At 39.5% G+C, this 25784-nt stretch overlaps 1 protein-coding gene across 1 annotated transcript in view; it reads left to right on the forward strand.

Annotated features, from left to right (window-relative positions):
* Positions 1 to 25784, forward strand: part of RTTN (rotatin) — a 107236-nt gene that overhangs the window by 15627 nt on the left and 65825 nt on the right. The window contains exons 7-18 of the mRNA XM_026699448.2: positions 412 to 562; positions 1755 to 1920; positions 3298 to 3479; positions 14633 to 14865; positions 17067 to 17279; positions 17606 to 17718; positions 19139 to 19265; positions 19979 to 20104; positions 20876 to 20992; positions 22412 to 22548; positions 24080 to 24251; positions 25060 to 25159. Coding sequence (XP_026555233.2) covers positions 412 to 562; positions 1755 to 1920; positions 3298 to 3479; positions 14633 to 14865; positions 17067 to 17279; positions 17606 to 17718; positions 19139 to 19265; positions 19979 to 20104; positions 20876 to 20992; positions 22412 to 22548; positions 24080 to 24251; positions 25060 to 25159 — 1837 coding nt within the window. The remainder of the gene's footprint in view (positions 1 to 411; positions 563 to 1754; positions 1921 to 3297; positions 3480 to 14632; positions 14866 to 17066; positions 17280 to 17605; positions 17719 to 19138; positions 19266 to 19978; positions 20105 to 20875; positions 20993 to 22411; positions 22549 to 24079; positions 24252 to 25059; positions 25160 to 25784) is intronic.

Below are 25784 nucleotides of genomic sequence, written 5' to 3' on the forward strand. Positions count from 1 at the left end.
CCTAAGGGTGTTTACAAGAGTTTACTTCCTGAACAAAATAAAAATCATTCTCCTGGAATATGGTTTCAGAAGACTAAATGCTTTATAGTCAGTCCTTTATCATGGATGAAGACCAAAATGCAAATGTTTCATATTGAAATTATCTATAGAAAAATACAACTGTAAAAGTCCTGAATGATTACACAGCAAAAATTCCATGGTCTCTGATTTGCAACCTTTTGGCAAGGAATATTTAGGAAAGAAGCATTAGCATACATATTTAGGGCACATTGAATATATTCAAATCAAATCAAACATTTATTATCAATGCACAACGTGTGTACAATGACATTGAAAATATTAACCAGGCAGACATGCATATTTTAAAAGTATTTTGCTCAAGTCAACAAAATGTACTTGCGTTTATTTTAGAATCTTCTGAGTCTAACAACCCTAGGCCTTGCAAAAGATGGACAACACCATTTGGCATTGCAGGCTGTCTTATGCCTAGAGCAACTATGTGTTTTCTTAAGGAACAGACTGAACTTCCATAGAGATCCAAGTTTTGTCTCAAGTGACACAGGTTTGCATATAGCTCATTAGGATAATCTGAGTCTGTTTTATTTGCCATTAACTTAATGATTTCTCTCCCCCACCCTGTTTTAAGTAAGATATATTTACTTAAAGTGTATTGCTCAGATGGCTTTTAATATGGGAGGTAAAAATAAAAAAAAGTAGTGGAGAAGAGTGTCAGGATTCAAACTCAATTTACTTCCTGTAGTTAAGGAATCTGTTCTATCTAAAAATGTTAATAAGAAAATGTAACAATGGGTTGTAACAGTTAAAATAGTGAAATGAAAATAGCAGTGTTGGAAAGTAATCGTTTCAAGGAGTTAATATTGGAATTCTAAATATTATTTATCTTCAGGATACCATAGGATGGTAGAACCTGGATCTGTCTTTATTTTAGCATTTTTCAGGATTTCCCTCATTTATGACAGAGTGACAAATGATTCCGGATATGTTGGCTGTACAGGTAGTCCTCGACTTACAACCATAGTTGAGACAGTTGCTAAGTTAGTTTTGCCACATTTTACGACCTTTCTTGCCACATTTGTTAAGTGAATCACTGCAGTTGTTAAGTAAGGGTCATTAAGTAAATTCAGCTTTCCCCATTGACTTTGCTTGTCAGAAGATTGCAAAAGAGGATCGTATGTATGACCCTGGAATATTACAGCTGTCATAAATATGAGTCAGTTGCCAAGCATCTGAATTTTGATCGAATGACCATGAGGATGCTGCAGCCCTCATACATCACTTGTTGTAACCTTTGATGAACTGTTGTAAGTCAAAGACTATCTGTAAGCTATTCTATACACATAGGAACAGTCTATAGGTATTGCTAATGCCATAGATCGCATCAGCGATTTCTCGTTGTGTTTTTTCAGCTGGGGCCCCGCTTGGATATGCATTAATCCTGCCCTATTTTACACTCATTTTTTTTCTTTTACATATTTGTTCAACCCCCCCTCCCCTTTTTTTTTTTTGCTGCATTTTATAGTTCTAGCAAAAGGGAAAGGAATTTTTCTAGCTGAATTTCAAATAGCTGAAACACCAAAATCTTCTGTGCTTTTGAGTACAGCCCAAAGGCAGGGATCATGGCTTCCACTAAATTTTTTTTCTTATTATATGCAGCAAGAAATAGATTTTTCCTTTTAAGTAAAGGTGTGTGTTAGTGATATGACAGATCTACGTATCTATTTGTGTTATGAAAGGTACCGTTTCCCAGAATTCATCGATGTCATATTGCCAAGATGCCCGAAGATTACCTCATTCGCAGAATCCATCTCCTGGAAGCAGCAGCCCTCGACCTTCTGTAATAGGACGTATAGGCCAGCGTCCAAGGGGTGATGGTCAGGATTGGGATGCAGAATCTTCCAAGTAAGAAGACAGCTGGGAATGTTATGATTGTTACAAAAGAAACATGTTCCCCCTCTTCCTCCTCCTCTTCCTCTTCCTCCTCATTCTCCAGGTTTGCATTATTTAGTTATTGATTTTTAGGTCCTTCAATAATAGTTTAAATGAAATGATATATAAGCTATAAATATAAACTTTTTTCTTATTCTTATTTGTATCAGTTATATTGGTTGAACAACTCAGTAAATAGTTGAACAACAAAGTGAAACAGAACACACCAATAATAATAATAATAGTAATAATAATCTGTAGTAATAAAACTGCCTTCCGCTGTCATTGGATTAAGCTAGGATCCACGAATGAAGGTGAATATACATCTCCCAGGATAATGTTGTAGGATCCAATCTGGGTTGGTCACCAGGACCAGAGGTTCAGTCTTCTGAGCTTTTGGAACTTGTATTAGAGTCCATCCTCAGGAAACTTCTCTCACCAGAATACTTAGAAGACTAAGCCTCTGGTTCCAGTTATCAACCAGATTGTAAGATAAGATTATTTGGAATGGTATTATTTTCTTTAATATAAGTATTTCAGTGTTGCTATTCCAGAAAATAATCAAAAATTGCACTTAATATACTTCTATTTCATTAATATTTCATAAAAGGTTTTCTCTCGTATGCAATTATACCCTTTTCCAGAAATTTTTATCATTGCATTACAAGCACGCAGTGAGTTTCCATCCTTGACCACATAGGTACTATACACAACTTGGGCATACATTGGAGCAAAATGTAGAATGAGTTATATAAAAGTTTAGTGGTGGAAAATGTAGATAAATAGATATGTGCCCAATAAGTGGGTTGATATTGGCTATGAAGTCCTCATTGGATTGGGGAAATGTAAAAGTCTTCGAAGTTGCAGTTATCTTAAGAAGCTTTATAGTCCCAACACCCAAAAAAGGTTAGTTGATGGGAAGATTGTCCTGTGGTAGCATCTTAAATATGAAATTATCTTGCCAGAGATCGTAAATTAGCTCCAATACTAAAATAATTGTATGCAGCAGCAAGAAGGCTTTTGATTCTTACTTGCCTTCAGTGGCGCTCAGTTTTAACCTCTCCATTTTCTTTGACTTGTTAAGCTCTGTTTTCAATTCTATTTGATATATCTGATTTTTAGGAGGCTTGATAGTAAAGGTCTTGTTGACAAAGATTTGTTTTATCCCCAGGGAAAGGAACTCAGGTGGAATTACATTAGATCCATCAATTAGAGTTTGAATAGAAGAATTTTGTTTAGGCCAGTTTTCCCATTCAGCCTGAGTATTGGTTATTTTTATAATATAATGCTGGTTGTAGAAACATAGTGCCTTTTTTATATATCATTGTTTTGTTTGTTTTGTTTTCATAGTGGAAGCAGTGCTCGTGGTAATGTAACTTCTGGAATATCTAATCCATCACCTTTGGATATGGGTCATGTTGACCTGCCAGAACTGGAAAATGTAGACACTTTGGAGCTACAGTTTCAACAATTTAGTCTTCCTCAGTTCTGTGTAGCCATTTTGGAACATGCAGTGCCTCTTCTTAAAACAGGTAATGTTTATTTTTAAAGGAATTTTTGCCTACAGTAATACATACTTTACCTCCCACCATTCTTATTCTACACACAAAGAATAGGTTTGACATGGCAATCTGAACACTCTAGTTGTGAATCTAAGCACCCCTATTTGCATTTTTCATATCTGTTTAATAGTGTGAAAACTGTAGTGTTTTGGAAAATTTAACGTTTGTGTTTGGGGTTCTGCCTTATATTCAGCTTATCTCCTTTTAGTTTATGATTCTTTCTGCACAAAGGGAAGCTCAAAAGTGAGATCGAATAGCAATAGTTTATTGTCTGTTTATAAAACACCCAATATGATTTTATGCTATCTTTCCTTCAAGTTGTTTCAGACATTCTGCATAGTTCTTCCTTCTCTCCGTTTCTTTCCTTGTAGCAACCAAATGAGCTACATCAGTTTGACAGATAGTTTATAAAACTGCTTGAGGTTCCTGTTTTATTTTAACATCAAGCTGTCTAGTTTTACTGTCTTTTACCATTTTACTTTAAGATTAAAAGAAGATATTTTGACAAATGGGGTGGAAGAGATAGGAGAACTGTTGGAGGGAATGGACTAGAAGATCATGTGGGATTTAATAGCTCCACTTTCTTGAGGCGTTGCAGGAAAAAAATGCCCCTTTTACAACATTTGTAACTAGCTGATTGATAAAGTGGGAGCTATTTATAATGTATTTTCATGTAGAGAGGAGAACTGAAAAAAATAGCAAACTTGGTTGGAGAACAGATAATAGATAACAGAGTAAGCAAAGTATTATCTGCCCTTTTAAAATTTATTTTTAACAGATAACAGATAATCAGAGTTGGAAGGGATCTTGTAGATCATCTAGTCCAACTCCCTGCCCAAGCGGGCGACCCTACACCATTTCTGGCAAATGGCATCCAATCTCTTCTTGAAAGTCTCAACTGATGGTGCTCTCACAACTTCCGAGGGCAAGCTGTTCCATTGGTTGATTGTTCTCACTGTCAGACAGTTTCTCCTTATTTCCAGGTTAAATCTCTCCTTGTTCAGTTTCTATCCATTATTCCTTGTCTGGCCTACAGGCACTTTAGTAAATAGCTTGACCCCTTCCTCCTTGTGGCAGCCCCTCAAATATTGGAAGACCTCTATCATGTCTCCCCTGGTCCTTCTGTTTACTAGACTAGCCAAGCCCAGTTCCTGCAACCGTTCATTGTATGTATGTCATCCTGGTTGCTCTTCTCTGTACTTTTTCCAGAGTCTCAAAATCTTTTTTATAATGTAGTGACCAAAACTGGATGCAGTACTCTAGGTGTGGTCTTACTAAGGCTTTATAGAGTGGTATTAGGACTTCCCGTGATCTTGATTGTATCCCTCTGTTAATACAATTTAGGATTGCGTTAGCTTTTTTGGCTGCTGCTGCACACTGCTGGCTCATATTTAGCTGGTTGTCCACTAAGACTCCAAGATCCCTCTCACAGTTACTGCTATTGAACCTGGTTTCACCTAGTCTATAAGTGTACTTTTGGTTTTTCTTGCCTAAGCGTAGGACTTTACTTTTCTCTACATTGAATTTCATTTTACTAGATATGGCCCAGTGTTCTAGTCTGTCAAGATCCATCTGGATCTTGAGCCTATTTTCTTGGGTGTTAGTTATTCCTGCCAGCTTAGTATCATCTGCAAATTTGGTAAGTTGCCCTTCTATTCCCTCATCTAAGTCGTTAATGAAGATATTGAAGAGTATTGGGCCTAAGATAGAAGCTTGTGGCACCCCACTGCTTACTTCCCTCCATGTAGACTTAGACCCACTAAGGACTACTCGTTGAGTACGGTTTGCCAGCCAGTTGCAAACCTATCTAGTGGTGGTGCTATCTATTCCACTTTTTTCTAGCTTACTAAGAAGTAGGTTGTGGTCTACTTTGTCAAATGCTTTGCTGAAATCTAAATATATTATGTCCACAGTATTTTGCTGGTCTACTAATTTAGTCACTGTGTTGAAGAATGAAATAAGATTGGTTTGGCATGATCTGTTCTTAATAAACCCGTGCTGACTGCTAGTTATTACTTTACTTGTTTCTAGATGTTGGCAGATCTGTTTTTTTATTATCTTTTCCGGTATCTTTCCGGGTATTGATGTTAGGCTGATTGGTCTATAGTTTCCTGGGTCTGTTTTTTTTCCTTTTTTGAAGATGGAAGCCACATCAGCTCTTTTCCAGTCCTCTGGTAGTTCCCTGGTGCTCCAGGATTTTTGAAAGATATGGTGCAGTGGTTCTGAGATGACCTCTGCCAGCTCCTTTAAAACTCTGGATGTAATCCATCAGGCCCCAGTGATTTGTTTTCAAGATCAGACAGGTGTTCTCTTACTATTTTTTTTTTTTTTTTGCTTATTTTAACTTTTATTTCTGGTCTGTTTTTTACAGTTATGTTTTTGGTGGGTTGAGCTAGTTTTTTTTTTGTGTGAAGACGGATGCAAAGAATGAGTTAAGCAGTTCTGCTTTCTCTCTGTTGCCTGTTAGGTCCTTGCCATCTTCTCTCTTTAGTGGACTGACTGTTTCCTTGATTTTTTTTCTTGTTTATATGTTGGAAGAAACTGTTTTTATTATCTTTGACTTTTGTTGCAAGTCTTTGTTTGTTCTAAGCCTTTGATATCCCGACTTCGTCTTTGCAGATTCTGGCTATCTGCTGATATTCTGCCTTAGTTGTACATTCTTCTTTCCATTTTTTTCTTTCAATTTGGCAGAGAAATCTTTGTGCAGCCATGCTGGTTTCTTCTTGGATTTCTTGTTTTTCTTTCTCAGTGGTATTGTGCTGGTCTGGGCTTCTATGATCATACTTTTTAGAGTTTCCCAAGATTCTTGAGTTGTTTTCCCCTTTAGGATTTTCGTCCATGGAATCTTTCCCACGTTCTCTCTGAGTTTATTGAAATCAGCTCTTTTAAAATCCAAGACTCTGGTGTCATGCAGCTTTGCTCCGCATTAGGAAGGCTTCTCATTGAGTCCAATGCATCAAGAAAGACACCAAGCCGGTTCAGTCTTGGATGAGCAGCCCCGAGCACGCGCTCAGGGAAGCCCTTTTATTGAACACAAAACGTCACAAAAGAGAGTTCAGCCTACTTTACATGTTAAAAGGGTTGGGGGTCTCAGTGGATATATTGTAGCACCCAATCACAGTGCTTAAGGGATACAAAATAACCAATCCGCGCCTGCAGTCCAGCCAGTAGCCCAAGGTGGGCAGCATCCTTTTGTTCCTGATACCTGCTTTCAGCCCACGTGAGGCCTTGCAGGTATCAAAGACTCCTTTGCCTACGTGAGGCTTGGCATATATCAAAACTCCTTTGCCTACGTGAGGCTTTGGCATATGCCCAGGCTGTTAGATGTGGATTCGCTGCTGCATCTCCTCTGTTTTAGTTTTACGCAGAGGGATTTCTTCTGGTTCTTCGCTATAGTCCATACAGAGGCCCCTGCGCATGTTCTCATCGGGGTCCTCTGAGGGTATAGCTTTGTACAGAGATTCTTTTTCCCAGAGGGCATTGACCTGTGCAATGGCGCGTTTTTCTGCTAGCAGTGACAGACTATTAGAGATGGTGCGAACAAAGATTGGTAATATACATGGAAGAATAACACACCCAGCAGCAATAATACCTATGAGCGCTATTATAGCTTGTAATCCTGGCAGTTTTGGGAGCCAGGAGCCAAAGATATTTTTGAGGTCCATACCTCGCCATACTTGATCCGGATTGTAGGTTAATTGTCGCATCTCAGTGGTTAACTGTGTGCTACAACTTTGCCAACCTTGTCAATTTGAAGACAGCAATTTGTGAGATTAAACCTTCCACATACCCCCCTTCCTTGGCTAATAAATAATCCAAAGCCAAGCGATTTTGATAGACAGCTGTGCGTAATTTGTCTGTAGCAGTTGCAAGAGTGTTTAGAGCCTTATCTATTCGTTGACCTGCTAAATCTAAGACAGCTTGCAAGCGAATGATTCTATTAAGCATATATATGGGGGTCCTGTACCCATAAGACCCGTCTTGGGCCCAAGTGGCCATGCCATAGGTGCAGACGATTCTCTGTGAGGTCCAGGTGTCCCCTGTGTATTCTGATTGGCAGGGGAAGTATTGTCGGCTTCCCTTTTTTTGCGAGACAACATGTCATAAACAGGGATGCCTAGTTCCTGCTTCACTGAGATTGGAAGGAGGAAGAAGGAAGGTCTTATCCATCCCAATACACATGACCCTTGCCAATCTGCTGGGAGGGATGGGTAGGCTAGGTTACCGCAGATCCAATACATGTCATTGGGTGCAGTCCAGTTCTGGGAGGATGAAGTGTCCCTGAGATAAGGGAGGAGGGTTGTGTTGAATTTTGTGGGTGTGGTAGTAGCATTATCAGGTGCTGTCCAATTCTGGTAGGAGATGTCCCGTACCTAAACAAAGGAGATGTCCTACCGGAATGGACCCGTTTCGGGAGAAGCAGTTTCTACCGATTAGATTGGTAGTAATTGTCCAGATAAGAGGGTCAGGGGCAGTTCTGGCTGTTATGTTTCCTATAGAAGACATGTTGTTGAACAGTGATGGCGAGGCTTCTAAGGCTTGCCATGGCCACTGTTCTCCTGTGGTGGTTCCCCCGCAGACAAAGCAATTGGTTATTGCAAGTTGTTTTGCAATTTTTTCTGCCATGTCCATGAATAGGTTTTTTGCTATTATGCTGGTATCAGGGGCTTTATCTAACTTCCTTAAATTATTATACACTGACCAGCCTAATGATGTTTCCTTACCCTCATATATCACTTCTGTTTTTATAGTAATGTAGGTGTTTGGGTCTGCTCCTATGCCATCGATCCCTATACCATAGGTATCCATGGCAGGGTGTTGTCTGGAGATAGTGATCTCTACCTTGTTGTCCTTGGTAGACCCTGATACTCGTTTAAAATGTGACAGATGATTGCAACCTGAGTATCCTCCCCCAGTGTAATCACAGACACAAGACCAACCCGAGCATTCAATGGAGCCCCCGCAAGGGATCCAATGATTAGGGTTTCCTACAGCCCAATTGATGGGCGTGGGACACAAATACTTATGATCATGAGCATATTTGGTTTTCCAATCATCTGACCCACAAGGATATCCCCCTGGTTTGGAACAAGCAATGCAAACATCAAAAGTTAAGACAATTGGGTCAGTACCATCCTTAAGCACAGTGGTGTGATTTAGGTAGTAAAGTTTTCCCTCCCCTTCAGGATCAGCTCTGCCAGAGGCTTTTGGAAGTCCGGCCCACAAAGTAACATTGAGGCGAACAGCCGCCTTGGGGTCATAGCAAATAGTTTTTGAGTTCATTTTGCATAACTGATACATAGTCCCGTTATTCTGGCAAGTTTTCCCAGTAGAAAGGCATCTCTGAGGTTGCTGGGTATGGTAAATGAGAGTCAGTCGAGTGAAGCCTGCTTGTGTGGTTTTGGTCAAGCAGGGGGTGCAGTCATCTGGTTTGGAGGGTTTTGGTGATCTTTTAATCCTATGCAGCAAAGGGGGGTTCTGAATATGAGTGTCAGGCTGATTCACGAATTGTCTGTGATGATGATGAGATGAGCGAGGTCTGAGGATTGTCCAGGAGCTGTAGGTGTTGCGCGTAGAATCATGGAGGCGCCGACCTGAACAATAGTAGGTGGTTGCAGTAGGATGGGATATGAGGAGTGTAGCTCGAGGGGGTTGTTCAAAGGTGTTGACCCGGAAAGAGGCGTTGCTGGAGATGTAGGACCATGGCTGAGGAAGCGTTGACCATCTGAGATAAGGAGGAAAAATGTCCCAGGATGCAGTGCAGGTCAGCAGGAGGGGGTGTCTGGCGTGAAGTATGTTACTCTGGATGGAATGGAGACTTTGGAGGCGTGCGCAGCAAGGAGGAAGAGGAGGAGGAGGAGGGCCAGCGAAGCAGCAGGGCAGATCATGTTGATATGTCTGCAGCTGGTGGTTTTGCTACCTTGGGGTGGTATGGCCTGACGTGCCGTCCAGGAACCCACAGGACACGATCTGGAAGCTGGATAGCTGCGTAGCCGACCCCAGGTGAGGAGATCAGCAGGACCCTTCCAAGCAGGGTCTGGCAGTTGGCGGTAGTACACCTGTGGTTTGGGAGAATCAGGAGAGAGGGGGAGGAAAAGTGTCGCTCTGCTGCTGTTGTAGCAGGGGTGCCAGAGAAATTGAGGAAATTAAGCGTATAAAGGCAAAGATTAAGGGTGTTTTGCATCGCCGGGAGGCCAAGGGGTTTTTTCCCTTTGGCCAGATGTCGTTCTAGTGCTGTCTTTAAAGTTAAATTGGCTCTCTCTGCCAGGGCTTGTCCCTGGCTGTTGTAAGGGATCCCAAATTTGTGGGTGACCTGCCACTTAGAGCAAAATTCTGACATAGCCACACTAGTGTATGCAGGACCATTGTCTGTTTTTATTTCGTTTGGGCGTCCCAACGATGCAAAGGTGCGAATGCAGTGGTTAATGACATGTTTAGAGGCTTTCTCCTCTCTGCTGGGTTGCCATTATGAACCCTGAATAAGTATCAATTGTGACATGCAGATACTTCCAGGGGGCAAATGGGGGAAACTGAGTAACATCCATTTGCCATATTTCACAGGCTTTCAACCCGCGGGGATTTACTCCTAAGGGGATGGAATTGGCTTGCTGACTGCAGGTGGGGCATTGCTGCCTGATGGCTGAGGCTTCTGCCATGGTAAGGTTAAAATGTTTCATGAGGGCTTTGGCATTTTGATGAAAGTAAGAATGGCTTTCCCAGGGAGTTAGGGTGTGCGTGGTCATAATACCTGCAGCTGCTTGATCGGCCACGTCATTGCCTTCCTGGAGAATTCCTGGGAAAGGCTGGTGGCTGCGAATGTGGCCTACAAAGAAAGGGTGTTGTCGTTGTGCAACAAGCTGTTGCAGTGTAACAAAAAGAGAGAGAAGGTTCTTGTCAATAGCAGGAGAGAGGTAAGAGTCGTGGATGGTAGAGACTATTTGGGTAACATACAGGCTGTCCAAGATCAAGTTGAGGGGTTCGCTGAAATTTTGGAGGACTAGTATGGTTGCAGCAAGCTCAGCCCTTTGTGGTGAAGTCTGCACAGGGGTGGTTTTGGTGTGCCATGCTCCATTCTTTTGCCAAGCACATGCCCCTCGTTCCTGCTGCCATCAGCAAATATAGTCAGGGCACTGACCAAAGGTTGTTTGCTGATGGGAGAGGAGAAGGAGATGGGTATGGTTCTAATGATCTGAAAACGTGGGTCAGCGGGTGGGTGGCAGGAGACTAGCCCAGGCCAGTCGGATAAGGCCAACTGAAGCTCCTGGGAGTTTTGGAATAGAGGTTCCCAAATTTGCAGCGAGAAGGGGATAAAAAGTGTGGAGACATCTATCCCCATGAGTGCTTTTGTGCGGCTCCTGCCCTTTATGATTAATTGAGCCAATTGAGCTGGTTTGGAAGTGATGAAGCATCGGGGTGTGTGGGAGAGATGGATCCACTCTAAGATGTGGAGCTTTTGGTCCTTTTGGGTCACTGCCGCAGTCAAGAGCCTTGGGGTGGCTAGAATGACCATATCTAGAGGAGTATTGGCAGCGGCCCTATCCACCCATATTCTACGTATGTTCTCTTCTATATGGGTCAGCGCTTGAAGCTGAGGTTGCTGCAAGGATATTTTGTCAGCGGGCCCTTTTCCCCAAGTAAGGGCTTGAATAGTGGGAGAGAGTGTCAGTGGTTAGTGACAGGAAAGGTCGGGCCCAATTAATGGTGCCCAGATATTGTTGAAGCTGAACCAGGGTAGGTTGAGGAGGCAGAGAGAGTGAGGGGAGTGAAGGATAGGCAGTAGTTGAGAGCATTTTATAGCCTAGATATGCATAGGGAGTCAGCACTTGCACCTTTTCAGGTGCTATGTGCAAGCCTCCCTTTGCAAGGATAGCTTTCAGGAAAGAGAACGAAGCAAACACTGTACCTGGGGGTCCAGGAGCAGCAACAAGGATGTCATCCATGTAATGATACACCAGAAATTGTGGATAGGCAGAACGATAGGGTAACAGGAGCTTATTTACATAGTGCTGACACATGGTGGGGCTGTTGAGCATGCCCTGAGGTAGGACTTTCCATTGAAAGCGAGAGGAGGGAGAGGAGTTATTCAGACACATGGGAGAAAGTACACAGTTCCTGGGATGTCAATTTCCATATCTTCAGAAGCAATTAATTGGAAAGATATGGTGTCAGCCTTTGGAGTGGGGCTGGCTGACTGCCCCCCTCTAGTTTTCCTGCAGTTGGGGGTGGTGCTGCAACACTGGTTTGCCCAGTGGTACCCTTTTTTTTGCACCTTGGGTAAATTGTTTTTTGGCTTGTTGTTGTTTTGTGGATTGTCCCTAGCCCTACATTGTGCTTTGAAGTGGCCTGGTTTCCCACAATTGAAGCAATTCCCAGCCGGCCTGTTTTGAGAATTTGCGTGCTGCAGGGCCATTGCCAGGTGTTTCATATTGTGGAAACAGTCCCCACGATTCTGCAAGCCTTTAGATAGTCCGAGAGAGGAAACCCCCTCGGGCAGCCAGGGGCTGCAGAATCCTTTGCAATCCTCATTTGCATTCTCAAAGGCTAATTTCAACAGAAGCTCTCTGCAGGCCTCTCCATTTGAAATTTGCCTCTGGACAGCCTTTTGGAGAAAAAAGGAGCTGCTGTTGGTGTTAATGAGACCTCTGACATAAGGTGCTTGAACGCCATACATGGCCACAGCTTGTTTTAAATCTCTAATTAATTTCATGGATAAGGGTTCAAGCCTAGGCACATTCCCAGCTCCATCCCCCACATATTCTATGGGGCAGAGGGAGAGCTCCTCTAGGGTAAGAGAGCCCTCCTTGCACCCCTGTGCTATGGCTTGTGCAACTGCTCCCATGGGTGTCTGATCCCCACAGGATTTAATTTAGGAGGAACCAAGGGTTCAGGAGCTGTGGGGAAGAGGCTTCCAGTGGGAGAGCATCTTTGGTTTTGGTCTCAGCAGCATAGGGAGGGGACCTCCTGCAAGGGGGCTGCCAGCGTTAGTCAGCGCTGAGCTCTGAACTATCAAACATTCCATTACCACCCTCCAAATCTTTGGCGGAGCCCTGGGAGTATCATGAAAAAAGTCACCCAAACGTTGCCATGTGGAGACTTTTAAGGACCCCTTTTCCGGATAAGCCGGACATTGCTTGTGGATGTATTTTAAAAGGGCTCTGAGGTCCTTTTTAGTTGGAGCCAGGAGCTTTTTGCCCTGACTCCTAAGAATCAAAATTGAGCTCTTCATTAATTCCTTAATTCCTGCAGATGCACCATCTGCGCTTTAGAGAATTTCCGCCCATACTCACCTGAAGGAGGATTTCTCCTGGGGAAGGATCCGTGACTAGACGGCGTCCCTGGGTTGCAACTGGCTCGTCCGGCCGGGTGAGATGGGAGGTAGAAGGCAGGCGAGTCTGCTTCTTTTCAGCAGATCACGTCGGGGGTCACCAGATGCGGCTTTGTTCCGCATTAGGAGGGCTTCTCATTGAGTCCAATGCATCAAGAAAGACACCAAGCCGGTTCAGTCTTGGATGAGCAGCCCCGAGCACGCGCTCAGGGAAGCCCTTTTATTGAACACAAAACGTCACAAAAGAGAGTTCAGCCTACTTTACATGTTAAAAGGGTTGGGGGTCTCAGTGGATATATTGTAGCACCCAATCACAGTGCTTAAGGGATACAAAATAACCAATCCGCGCCTGCAGTCCAGCCAGTAGCCCAAGGTGGGCAGCATCCTTTTGTTCCTGATACCTGCTTTCAGCCTACGTGAGGCCTTGCAGGTATCGAAGACTCCTTTGCCTACGTGAGGCTTGGCATATATCAAAACTCCTTTGCCTACGTGAGGCTTTGGCATATGCCCAGGCTGTTAGATGTGGATTCGCTGCTGCAGTGTCATTATGTTCTGTTGCTTGTGTTTGTGCTATGTTGAATTATAGTATGACATGGTCACTCTCACCCAAGGTTCCTGCAGTTTCAACTCCCTCTATCACTTCTGGTTGGAATAATTGCTAGTGATAAATCCCTGCCTTTTTTTTTTTAGGCGGGGGTATTTTTGTTTTTTTTTAATATTGTTTTTTTTTTATTTTTTAATAAATTTAATTTTTAAAAAACTTAATTCTTTCCCTGTTGGGGGGGAAAAAAAAAAAAGGAGGGGGGGGGGGTGGGAAAACCCAGCTACTTATTTTTGATGCTTTGGTGGATGTGGGTGGGGGAAAAAAAGAGTTTTTGCTGGATTTGGGGGAAATTTAAAAATTTTTTATTTAACCAGAATAATTTGCTTATTTATTTGTTTGCTAATTATATTTATGCACCACCATAATCAAGGCCATTCCGTACAGTGATTGTTAGCTTATCTTAAATGTGTCATCTTTTTATCTTTAAGATAAAAAAATATTACATCTACTTTATCTCTGTTTTAAGCCTACCATTATGATGAAGGGTTTAGAAAGCATAATCATTTTTAAAAATTGAATGATATATTCTGTATTCATCTTTTTTAAAAATCCAGTCATGAGTAAAAGTAAAATTACGTAAAAAGTCACTGAGGGAATTAAGAGTGATCTTTTTCTTCCCATTGCGTGGTCTTCTCCTTGTTTGAAGTCCTCTTCAATTTCTTCAGACTGCCTTGCTTTATTATTATTTTTCACTAGACTAGAAAAACTAGACTGCTGCTTTTTCTTCTTAAGAGTAGGAATATGCAAATGATGTTGTGACAAAACTTTATTTTTTTTCTCCAGTTCTCTAAAAAAAAAATCCTTGAAACATAAAGTAGCAAAGAACAAAAGGACATTCTTAAAGGAGAACATCATAAACTAATGAATAAGGTGCTAACATAGGGGCTGTTCATTAGGGAAGAAGTCCACCTCATCTCAGCAATTGCGCTGACATAGTATTTTTTTTAAAATAGGTTGGAACATACTTTCTTTGTAGATTTGTAATGATTAAAAAAATCAATTGCTTGTGAATCTATTTTGCCATGAAGTCAAAATAGAGCTAGGAGAAATACATGTTTGTGACTTTTATTTTGGTTAGCCAGCATAAATGCTATTCATTGATGGGAATATGAGATAGAAACTAAATAACTAAATTAAACAATGAAAAAATTATCCAGGGAGGCTTTATCTTCAAACAATTCCTGCGTTAGCAAGTGACTGTATTCCTGGCTTATGTTGGGCATATTGATTTGCTACTTTTTTTGTTTCGTCTACAGAAAGAAAAACTGATTGGAATCCTAGATTCATTAGGTGAAATCATTACTTATCACAAAAGTAACACCAGCTCAGAAAAACCTGAGCTTGCAGTAGTGCACCACAGGATGGCATTTGTTAGTGTTTCACTTTTCACAGTTCGACTCCTGCAAGTATTGGTACCTGTAGAGAAGGTGAGATGTGCCCATTTCTTTACATCTTCAAGGTTACGTTGGGAAAAATGCTTAGGATAGCATGCATTTAAATGGCAATATTTCAATTAGATACAGATAAAGGGAAATATAGTGCAGAACTCTTAAAAACAAGAAAGAACCCTCTTTCTTATGTAAAGATTTTTCCCTATTTCTCTCAAGGCCATCTCCCTGACTCTACTATATCAAACAACCTATAGCATCGAATACATTACTAGAAGTAGTTGATGTTCTGTCTAGTTTTGAAACATACCCATTAGTATCTGGTTTTCATTGTTTTGCTTTCATCATGCTAAGCAGTTGCTTTGCCTTGGTGTTCAAATTTTATACTCCTTATAGTGATGTTTTCAATTGCAGTTGTCAAAGCCAAAACACTTGAAGTTGCTGTTCATTCAGAATAGATTTCTGGACTGAGTTACCGACATTTTACTGTGATGTTGGGCAATAAATAAGTGAACGGTATTGCAAAACAGCATTTTAAAGGAACAAGTATAAAAATGACAAGTGTATTGTTTGCCCCCTAGTGGCTGGATGAGAACTTTACATCTTAAATGACAGTCCTACTAATGTTGAGATTTTTCTGATAATAGTTAATTCTATTGTGTCTGAGCAGGTGTGGAGCTCATTCTTGTCTCTGATTTCAGCTAGAGATTGATACAGATAATCCGTGACATGCAACCATTCATTTAGCAACTATTCAAAGTTAAAGTAGCACTTCAAAAAAAGTTAGGACTTTCGACCGGCCACAGTCTCATGGGTGCTTTGAAAATGGCATATATTTATGACAGTTGCAGTGTCCCAGGGTCATATGATTGCCTTTCATGACCTTCCCAGCTGGCTTCCAACAAGCAAAGTCAATGGGGAAGCTAGATTCATTTAACAACCATGATTTACTTAAGAACTGCAGTGATTCACTTAACCACTGTAGCACAAAAGGTCATAAAGCCAGGTGCAACGTCCTTACTTAGCAATGGAAATTTTTTTCCCAATTGTGGTCAAAAATGAAGAACTACCTATAACGTTAAAAAACATTGCTGGTCACTTGTGTAATTTTGCTGCTCTATATTCCTGCTTAAAAATTGCTGTGCTGCATTGCAAACGTCAGCTGTTGCATGTATCATTTGTAAGTTTAATATGTAATTGTTCTTTTTCTTTTACAGAACCATTTAAAATAATATGTACAGGTAGTTCTCAATTTAAACAACTACAACTGAACCCAAAATTTCTGTTGCTAAATGGGACATTTGCTAAGGGAGTTTTGCCTCATTTTACAACCTTTCCTGCCACCATTCTTAAGTGAATCGTTCCTGTTGTTAAGTTAGTAACACGGTTGTTAAGTAAATCTGGCTTCTCCATTGCTTTTGTTTGTTAGAAGGTCGGAAAAGGTGGTCACATGACTCCAGGACACTGCAGCCCTCATAAATATGAGTCAGTTGCCAAACATCTGAATTTGATCATGTGACCATGGGGATGCTACAATGGTCATAAGTCACTTTTTTCAGTACAATTGTAATTTTGAATGTCATTAAATGTACTGCTGTAATTGCTGTATTTGTGAGGATAAATTCATTCCATTTGATGAAGCAATATAATTTATGAAGCAACTAAAATAGTTAATAAAAGAAGGCCAAAATATATTTACCTGGTGGGGGCAGAAATAAGCAAAATATAATTATATTGTAAATATTTATTTTGATGGATTATTGAAATCACTTTTTGGGTTAGGAGAACTCAGTTCCTAAGAGTTTATCTAGGATAGATAGATTTCAGACCTTTCAAATAATCTAGAAGAAAGCAATAAGAGATTAAAAATCCTGACATATGTCTGTCCCAGAAAATTGAACAATTACCTTCTTAAATTAAGCAAAGGGGTTTTTTTCTGCAAACATTCCACATGAAACCTGGTTGCTATATTTATGCTGGAGGTTCTGAATTCTAAAGGTCTCTGCAATACATTTTTTTTAATCTCACATTAACTATTTTAACAGTAGTTAAAAATTCCCAAGTGATTTACTTTGAGGTAATTTGACATAATATCTCTGCAAATTAAACATAATTTTGTTTGAAGAAATTATGTTGGTCACATACTCAAAATAATCAATATTTAAGACTAATATATAAGACTATTATAGAGATTGACCTTTAGACTTTTACCTAAACCTTTTTTCTTTTATTTCCTCCAGGCCACTAGTGTTTTACCAGAGTCTTTAGTGACAGCATTGTTTGTTCTTTCCGTGGACATGCCATTTTCCTTAGAATATCCAAATATACACGAATCAATCACAGCTTATTTGGAACAAATGAATTCAGAAAACTACAGTATTTATAAACAAGCTGCAGAAGCTGCCTATTCAATTGAGTGTGCTTGTAATTTTATGTTGGATGTTCGCAAGGAGGTAAAACATTCAGTTTAAGTGAACTTCAGTGGGAAAAAAATAGTTTAAAATGTCATATATGTATTCCTAGACCTATTTAAGTGTTGTAAGAGTAGTCCGGATAATCAGTATTTTAAGTATTTAATAATTTGATATGGATATTGGTAATTCTATTGGTAAACTGGTTTGTCTTGTCTATAGAATTTTTGAGAGTTGCTGCTAGTTGTTACATTCATCGTTATTAGTAAATTATTTTTGTTGGTCATATGAATGCAAGTTAATTTATAGATCATTAATTCATCTCTCTACTCTTTAAAATTAAATAATATATTTCACTTTTTTAAAAGGGAGAAAAAAATCATCTTGATTTACTTGAACTGGCAGAACAAGCCATAAAAGGTCTTCCGTTTCACCAGTATTTTGTTCTACTTAAGGAATACCTCAACATTTGCTCAGATATGTAAGTTGGGCAATTTGCATGCCGTATGAAAATTTTATGATAGGATTCTGTGATGACTTTTTCAGCTATTAAGTATATAAATCCACATAAATTGTCCTTTCAACTGAATAAACAAACATATTGGATAAATTATTTATGTTTTGTTGCTTTTAAAATAATAATAGAAAAGGAGAAAAAGAAATGAATAAAATGCAAAAATACAGGTAGTCCTTGATTTATGATCACAAATGAACCCAAAATATATGTTGCTAAGTGAGAAATTTGTTAAGTGAGTTTATATATATAATTATAAAAAAGAATACATAGCGAGTCCTTAAAAATAAGTGAAAAAATGCAATAGCAAAAAAAAAAAATTAAAATATATAGTACTGTTATATGTTTTTACAGCAGTACAGAGTTTCAATTTTTTACATACAGTAATTATTTAATTCAAAGATTATGCATTTATATGAATATGAATATATATTATGAATATATATATTCCAGTACTCATATGGCTATCATGCTCTATTTAAGCTACTGTACTTTGTATAAATGTATCCCATATTTTATTATACTTATCCATACAAAATCTGTTTCTGTAGAACATATTGGATAAATTTAAGACATCATTCTGATAATGAAAGGGGAAATTTGCACTATACGGTACCATTTATGTGGTAACATGTTGCTATGTATAGATCAACTGGATTTCTTTAAGGGCCAGATTAGCACTGTAGTTTTCTGAGGGCCGGCTGAGGAGGAAAAACGGGGTGGACACCTCCTGTAGTACCCTGCCGGGTCAAAATAGGGTGTGGTGGGTGGCACCCTGTGTCCCATTTGGGCTGGCAGAGAGCTGTTGGAAGCCGTTCAGGCCAAAAAAAATGGTCTGGGGTGCATGCGGCCCTCACATGTACCCCATTTTGGCTACCAGAGGCACCGTGGGCTGGTCTTTTGCTATTTCCAGGCAGCCCTGTGGGACAGATTTAAGCACCTTGAGTTTGACACCTCTGGTATAGATAGATTTTTTACGTAGTCCAATACACACATCCATCTAATCAAAATACAGATTTGTGTGTGTTTTATCTACATCTTATGATTTACAAAGAAATTTAAGGCAAACAATGATCACAAAAACGTCCCAAATTTTACTACCTTGACAATGGTGACATCCACAAATGTGTCAGGAAGAGCTAACAACATTAAAATAAAACTTCCTTCATTTTTCTTCAGAATAAAAGACTACAGGGTCAGTTTAACTGATGAAATTACCCCTAATCTCTTAACTTGTCAAGTTTCAATTTCTTGGGGACCTACCCAGGAATGACAGTGAAAAAAATAATGGAATAATAACCCAAGACCTCTGTGGGTTTTGAGCGGAGGGAATTTGCTATCTAAGCCTTGAAGCCATTTCTGTAATACTCGGTTTTTCTGGTTGTAGCTGGAAACCTGCTGGAGGTGATCCCCTGCTTCAGAATAAAAGTCAGAAGGTGCTTCTCCATCTGTTGTCACATCCTGTGCCAAATATTAGAACAGAAGCCTATCGCTGCTGTCTTGACATTGTTAAGGTTAGCATTTAACAAGGACTGTGGTTTCTTCAGAATCCAAGAGATACTCTTCCCCCACCCCCCTCTCTTACATCTATATTCCCCCTTTTTCCATTTAATAACCTCACAGGGATTTACTCAGGCTGAAAAACTGAAATCTTTCACCATATAAACTTGAGATTGCCTGGTGTGAATTATTTCTGAGGGTTTTTTTTAATTTGCGGAGTTTCAAAGAGGAAGGGATATCTGTTTGAATTTTTCATATTATAATGTGTTATGATTTAATGATACCATTGCCTTAAGGAAATGAATTAACTGCATGCTGGACAGTACTTTTGCTCTTTATCAATTGTCAGGGTGAGAGCATTCCCTCATGTTCTTGCTGTTTTCTTCTCATTCTCTCCCAGCAACCTTAAAGAAGGTTGGCAGGAGGGACCAAGCAGAAAGGTTTTCCTTATTCCAAGTTAGTCTGCTTGCAGATCACTGATTTCTTGCTGTGAGAAACTAGGAGTTTTGACCTAGATGACAGGATGTTTTAGCAATAGGAAACCAGCAGTATTGCTCCCAGTTGTAAGCTTGAAAAGTTGCAGTTTTAGGAATATGGATATGTATGTGTGTGTGTGTGTGTGTGTATGTACTTAAGTCTGAAAGTGGGTTGCTCTATCTAACTCAGTAGACTTAAGTATTCATGTGTTGTCAGGTTAATATTTAAACGTCTTTTATCTTTGTTTTAGGAATGTTTAGGCATTCATAATGCTATAAAGTCTATTTCTTCGATCAGTTGTGGTATACATTTTCTGCTTCATCCCAAAGTTCTTTATGAAATATGCACTTTTGGGCTTCAGGATTCTCAGCATGAGGTACATCATTCTGAATATGATACCGTTACCAGAATTAATCTGAAAATTAAAAGAAATTAGTAGACCCAAAGCTTTGTACCTTTATAAACTCCACCCTGTTTAGCTTTTTAATTAATTGCTCTCTTGTAACTGGCTATATATAGATCACAAACCTGCATTATGTTTATTATCTTTACTAAAATTAATGAAACTTGCTTTTGTTTTCAATATGCTTAGGATTGCAACAAGTTTGAGAATTTTCAAAAATATAAAAAGAAGTAATACAGAAAATGACTAAAGTGCAATTAGTCATTTGGTAGCACCTAGGCTTGATTTTTATACAGTATCATTCTCATTTGTTTCTCCTCCTCCCCCCCGCCCCCAATTTTTCTAAGATTCAAGTTCAGTTAGTATCTTAAGATCTTTCTCTAATATGCTCTGCTTTTTCAATAGGTAATAAGCAAACCAACCTTAAGTTGTGAAGATTTCCTAAATGCTTAGACTAGAGCACTATTTTTAAAAGTCATCTTCGGTGCTTTATTGAAAGCATTTCTTGACCTGAATCATATTCTCTACTTGAAGACTGTTCAGTGCTAACAGGCAGTAGATTCTTGACAATATTTTATAGCTGTTCTTGCTTTTTTTTAAAAAAAGAAAGAAACAAAAAGAAAAACAAACACAAAAGCTTTTTGGTACAATGTCCCAAGGCAAAGCCTAATTTCCATTTTTGACACCAGCAAATTGGTTTGAACACACTTTATTGCGCTATTGTACTTTCTCTCATTAAAACAGGTGTGCTCAGCCGCCACATTTCTTCTGATGTATCTTCTTCAAGGTCGATTGATGATGGCAGCAGAGACCTGGAACAAGTTTATTGAAACTCTCTATCCTGTTATTCCAATTCTTCAGGTAATCTCATCTTCTTGAAAAATAGTTTATCTTCAGATAAACTTAATTGCTTTGCTGAAAAAAGCAGTACTGACATTACACAATAGGGGAAAATATGTAAACGTGGCAACCAGAAATAAGAGGAGTTGCCACTGGAGTTGTGCTTTGAATGCTTGTAACTAAAACCAAATGGGTAAGTAGCATTAGACTTTTTAAATAGGAAGCATCAACTTGAAATTTGTGATGTGACAGTTTTCTAGAGGGATATCTTGTTCAGAACCATCCTGAATTTTTTACTGATCATAACATGAGGGTTATTTGGAGAAATGGCTTGTGGGATATAAATGATCAATTTAATATAATCACCCCATCAGGAAACTTATTGCTTGACCATTGCCTTAATCTTTTTCAAATAAAATTCCAAACTCATCTTATTGTGAGAGTTGTGGCATTTTTCTGGTTTCACTTGCCAACATGCTTCTGCCAATCCAGAAAGCGAAATTCTTCATCTTTTTTTGGTGAGCACTTTTAGAATAAGAAGAGAATATTTTGTAACTCAAGGTTGAACATTTCATTACCGAATTAGGTAACATCATCAGTGCACTGATGATATTACCTACTTTAGAAATGAAACATCTGCAAGAAAACAGCCAAGCTCAGAGAGCACCCGACATTTTTGAATGTTAAGAATATTTATTCATTTATTTGTTAAATTTATTTTCCAGTTATCTCGCTGTGAGGCTACTCTAGGTGCATTATTTTATTTTTACACCATGGTTGTTGATGGGACACAACTTGTCAAAGTCAAAATGGATACAGTGGCAGGCACAATCTGATACAAAGCACTGATTTAGTCCCTCATCTAGATTCCCCATCACCACCACTCTCCCTATTAAGACTTCCTTTACTTACCATTATCCTTTTTCTGAGCAGATTGATGTATTTTCAAAGAGATGATGCAGGTCCCTATTTTACTTCTTGGAAGATGATGTTGGAGGCACATAACTATTTTAATTAAAATATATTAAAATCCTGTTGTTGTTTTTTAAGGAAATGTTAGAAGTTGCATGGTACCAGTAGTCTAGTAAGCACACAAAAGAACTTTAATGAACCTGAGCATTACATAAGGGACCTCCACTATAGATTGTGCTGGAAACTTTTTGCTGTATTTCTGGTGGGCAGTGACGGTACCAGCTCAAGGCAACATTGCTGAGAAAATTGAACCGTGATTGTCCAGAAACTGTCCCCCAAAATTGGAACTTCTCCAACAAACAATGAACATTTGAAAAACAAATGGCAATTGTCTATCAATTGGTCTATTAACTTCCTGTTGCCAATTACGGAGACAGTTTTCTTGGTAATAAAACAATGTCTCTTTTGGAGCATGATATTTACTTATGGTAATAAACTGCCTGTGTTAACTTGTAAGCATTTACTTAGGGTTATGCAAACACAGAAGAACCTCTAGGTAACTGTATTCTCACCCTGAGTGAAACAACGACTGAAAATGAAGAGATTCTCCCAAGAACTACAAGGCTAAGAGCCTCTCTACGTCTTTTCTTCTCAAAAAAGCCACTGTGAGTAAATTAGCAATCACATTTCAGCCTGGGAAGGGTTGTTATCTGTACCCTAGCCTCCATGGAATATAATTTTAAAGATACAGTATGCTAATTTTTGTTTGGAATAGTACTTCCTTTATATGTGCTTGCAGGTGATACAACTTTTTCAATTGCACATCAATTTAGTCAATTTTCAAAAAGATAGAAAAGTGGCAGAAAGCCCAAGTGTCAACCCTCCACTTAGATAAATCATTTTAGAATTAAGTAGCACATCCTTGAGGTGCTGGAAACTGCCAATCCTTAGAAGGCTGTAAAATAGCTGAAAGAGATTAATTTGAAAAAAGCAGAGGAATGTAGAAATTGATTATGACTGACTGGGTTGAAAAAGTAGTGACAAGATTGTTTTACTGTTGGGAAAGTGGAGTATAGAAATTATGATTCTGATTGAGGTGACAAGGAAAGCAACTTGTAAAACATTGGCATTGAAATCTTGTCTACTGTATTTTTACATCAACATTGAGTTGATATTGGACTGTTTGATTTTGTGTACGTTTTTTGAAAGCCTAAAATTATTAACTGGCAGCCAGTGCTGTCTGATGTCATGCAAAAATTTGATCAGATTTAATTCAGCCATTATGGCTTTTAACAGGAACAATTTGGTTATAGCCTTAAATAAATTAAGTACCGTAATATGAATAAAAGAGTGATCCAAAAAACATGTGGTATGAGATTAAGATTTTGTGCACATATTTCTTCAGTAAAAGTTTGGGAACCTTCTGAGGCAGGGGTCTTTAAACTTGACAGCTTTAAGACTAGTGGACTTCAACTCCCAGAATTTGTCCTCCAGTCATGTTAGCTCAGGAATTATGGGAGTTGAAATCCACAAGTCTTAAACTTGCCAAGTGTTTTGGTTCGCTGGCAGCCTGTGCAGACAGCAGCAGAATCGGACAGTGGGGAAGAACGGGGACCAGTCCAGGAGTCTGGAGAGGACTCGGACGAGGATCCTGCGTCCGATGCAGAGATGGGGCCAGGACCATCTGGGAGTACGGTGCTGACTCTGGAGCCTCTGGAGTCTGGCAGCAGCGAGGCAGAGGAACAAGGGGAGTCTGTTCCCAGTGGGCATGTGCGCAGAGCTGCTAGAAGGCAAGAGCAGCTGAGACAAAAGGGTCGAATTGGGAGTCAGGCTTGGAGGTGATTGCCCCTCCCATAAGGTATAACGGACAGGCAAAGGCGATGAAACCTTCGTAGGAAGCAGAGTCGTTCATTCTGTTCGGATTAATCCTTGAAGCTCTGTGTGGACTTTGTACTTTGGTTGGTTTTTTATAATTCATTTGGCACTGTGGTTGTTGGCAGAAATTCAAAGGAAAAAAAAGGTGGGTGCTTATCTCGAAGGGACTGTTTGGGATTCATTACTGGCTGGGAATGAAAATAATTCCCAGCGTTGAAATAAAACAAGAGTTGTTTTAACTAAGCATGTGCTTAATTACTGTTTCTGGAAGCCTTGGTCAGAACGCCAAGTTTGCTCTAAGGAAATGTTTTGTTCCCCCAGAGTTCGTTCTGTGGCACTCAAACAGTTAATGTTTCACCTGATGGAAGAAGAAGAGTCCCATCTGAAGCGTCCCCTTTTGCATGGCAGCATTCTCTCAAGTATTTCTAACATCCTTATTGTGGAAAGGCCTATTGAACTCAAGCTGGATGACACAAGAGAATCTGTTTTTAAGGTGAACGGAGAAAACTTTGAACAAGATTGATTACCAGAGAGATCTCCTAAGCAAGGAAATGCAATACAGATGGTACTGTTGAAGTATAAATGCTACTGAAAAAAAGGACTTATAAACATTTTTCACGCTACTATTCTAACATCCCCAGGGACATACGATCAAAATTCAGAAGCTTGGCAACTAACTCATATTTATGAGGGTTGCAGTGTCCCAGGGCCATATGTTTCCCTTTTGCGACTTTCTGACAAGCAAAGTCAATGGGGAAGCCAAATTCACTTAAGAGGTGTGCCAGTAACTTAACAACTGCAGTGGTTCAGTTAACTGCAGCAAAAAAGGTCATAAAATGGGACAAAACCCACTTAACAAGTGTGTTACTTAGCAACAGAAATGTTGGGCTCAGTTGTGGTTGTAAATTGAGATTACCTGTATAAAGCAATTATCTCAGAGATGATACAGTCACACAACAGGAAACCCTATAAACTCCCCAGTTCTCTATAAGCCCCTGAAAAAGGAATTTGGAAAGATTATAAAGCAGCCCAAGAGAATCAGTTTGTGTGATAGCAGCCTCCAAAATGGATATTTGGGGTTTAAAATTTAGAGGCAATAATATTCTAGCTTGATCTTGGGAGTATTCAGTTGTTTGTTCCGATCTGTTGTGAGAGAAAATTTAAACCCAAGGTCTTGCTATGTACATATTGCTGTTCCTTCTTGGTGACGTTAGAGTTGAGGTGGCTTTTTCCCCATAAGAGATGTTACAGGAAAATATGTGAACAGATAAATAAAAAGGATATATTTATTTTATTTTTAGGCTGAGACAGTTGAAAAACTGTACAGTATCTTTATATCGGACACCATTGATTTGACTTTGAGGAAGTCAGCAGCTGAGCAATTAGTCATAATCATGCAAGGTAAACTTCTTCAAAATACAATTTACGATTGAGACACATAGTTGTTCCAACGTAGAGAAAGTCATGACATGATGAGTAATTCAGGTGATTATTTTTCTCTTGTAATAAACTGTGAATCACCTTTCCTTAGCCACTTTTTATGTATTGTGTATGTTTTTGCGGCTTATATGCCAATAGCATGACCTCCTAATTGACTTTCCTTAAAACCAAACCCCAAAGACATGTATAAATGGAGTAATATGAGAAAGGGATGAGCCTGCTGGCTAGAAAGATGAATAGAAGTGCTTCACTCTGCAACATTTGGTGGCAGGTTTCATGCACATTTCTAGATCCTCTTTCAATTCTTCAGGAGCTGGTTCAAAATATCCCTCTTCAAGTATATCAGCATATCCAGAAGGTAATCATAGTTAGCAAAAATACTAAAAAGCTAGGGGGGAAATCCTATAACAGTAATTTCCACTATCTCCTCTCTACCTCAAAATGGACCAAGGACTTGTAACGGAAGAGTATATTCAATGCATTATTATTGGCTGAGCAGGGGAGTGGGTGATAATCAGAAAGCTAGAGTGACAGGAGTTAAGATGGGAATATTTGGAAGATTGACAGGGAACTGAAATTGACAGCA

The sequence above is a fragment of the Pseudonaja textilis genome, chromosome 3 (assembly GCF_049901715.1).
Source record: "Pseudonaja textilis isolate UNSWEBS1 chromosome 3, rPseTex1.2, whole genome shotgun sequence".
NCBI lineage: Eukaryota > Metazoa > Chordata > Lepidosauria > Squamata > Elapidae > Pseudonaja > Pseudonaja textilis.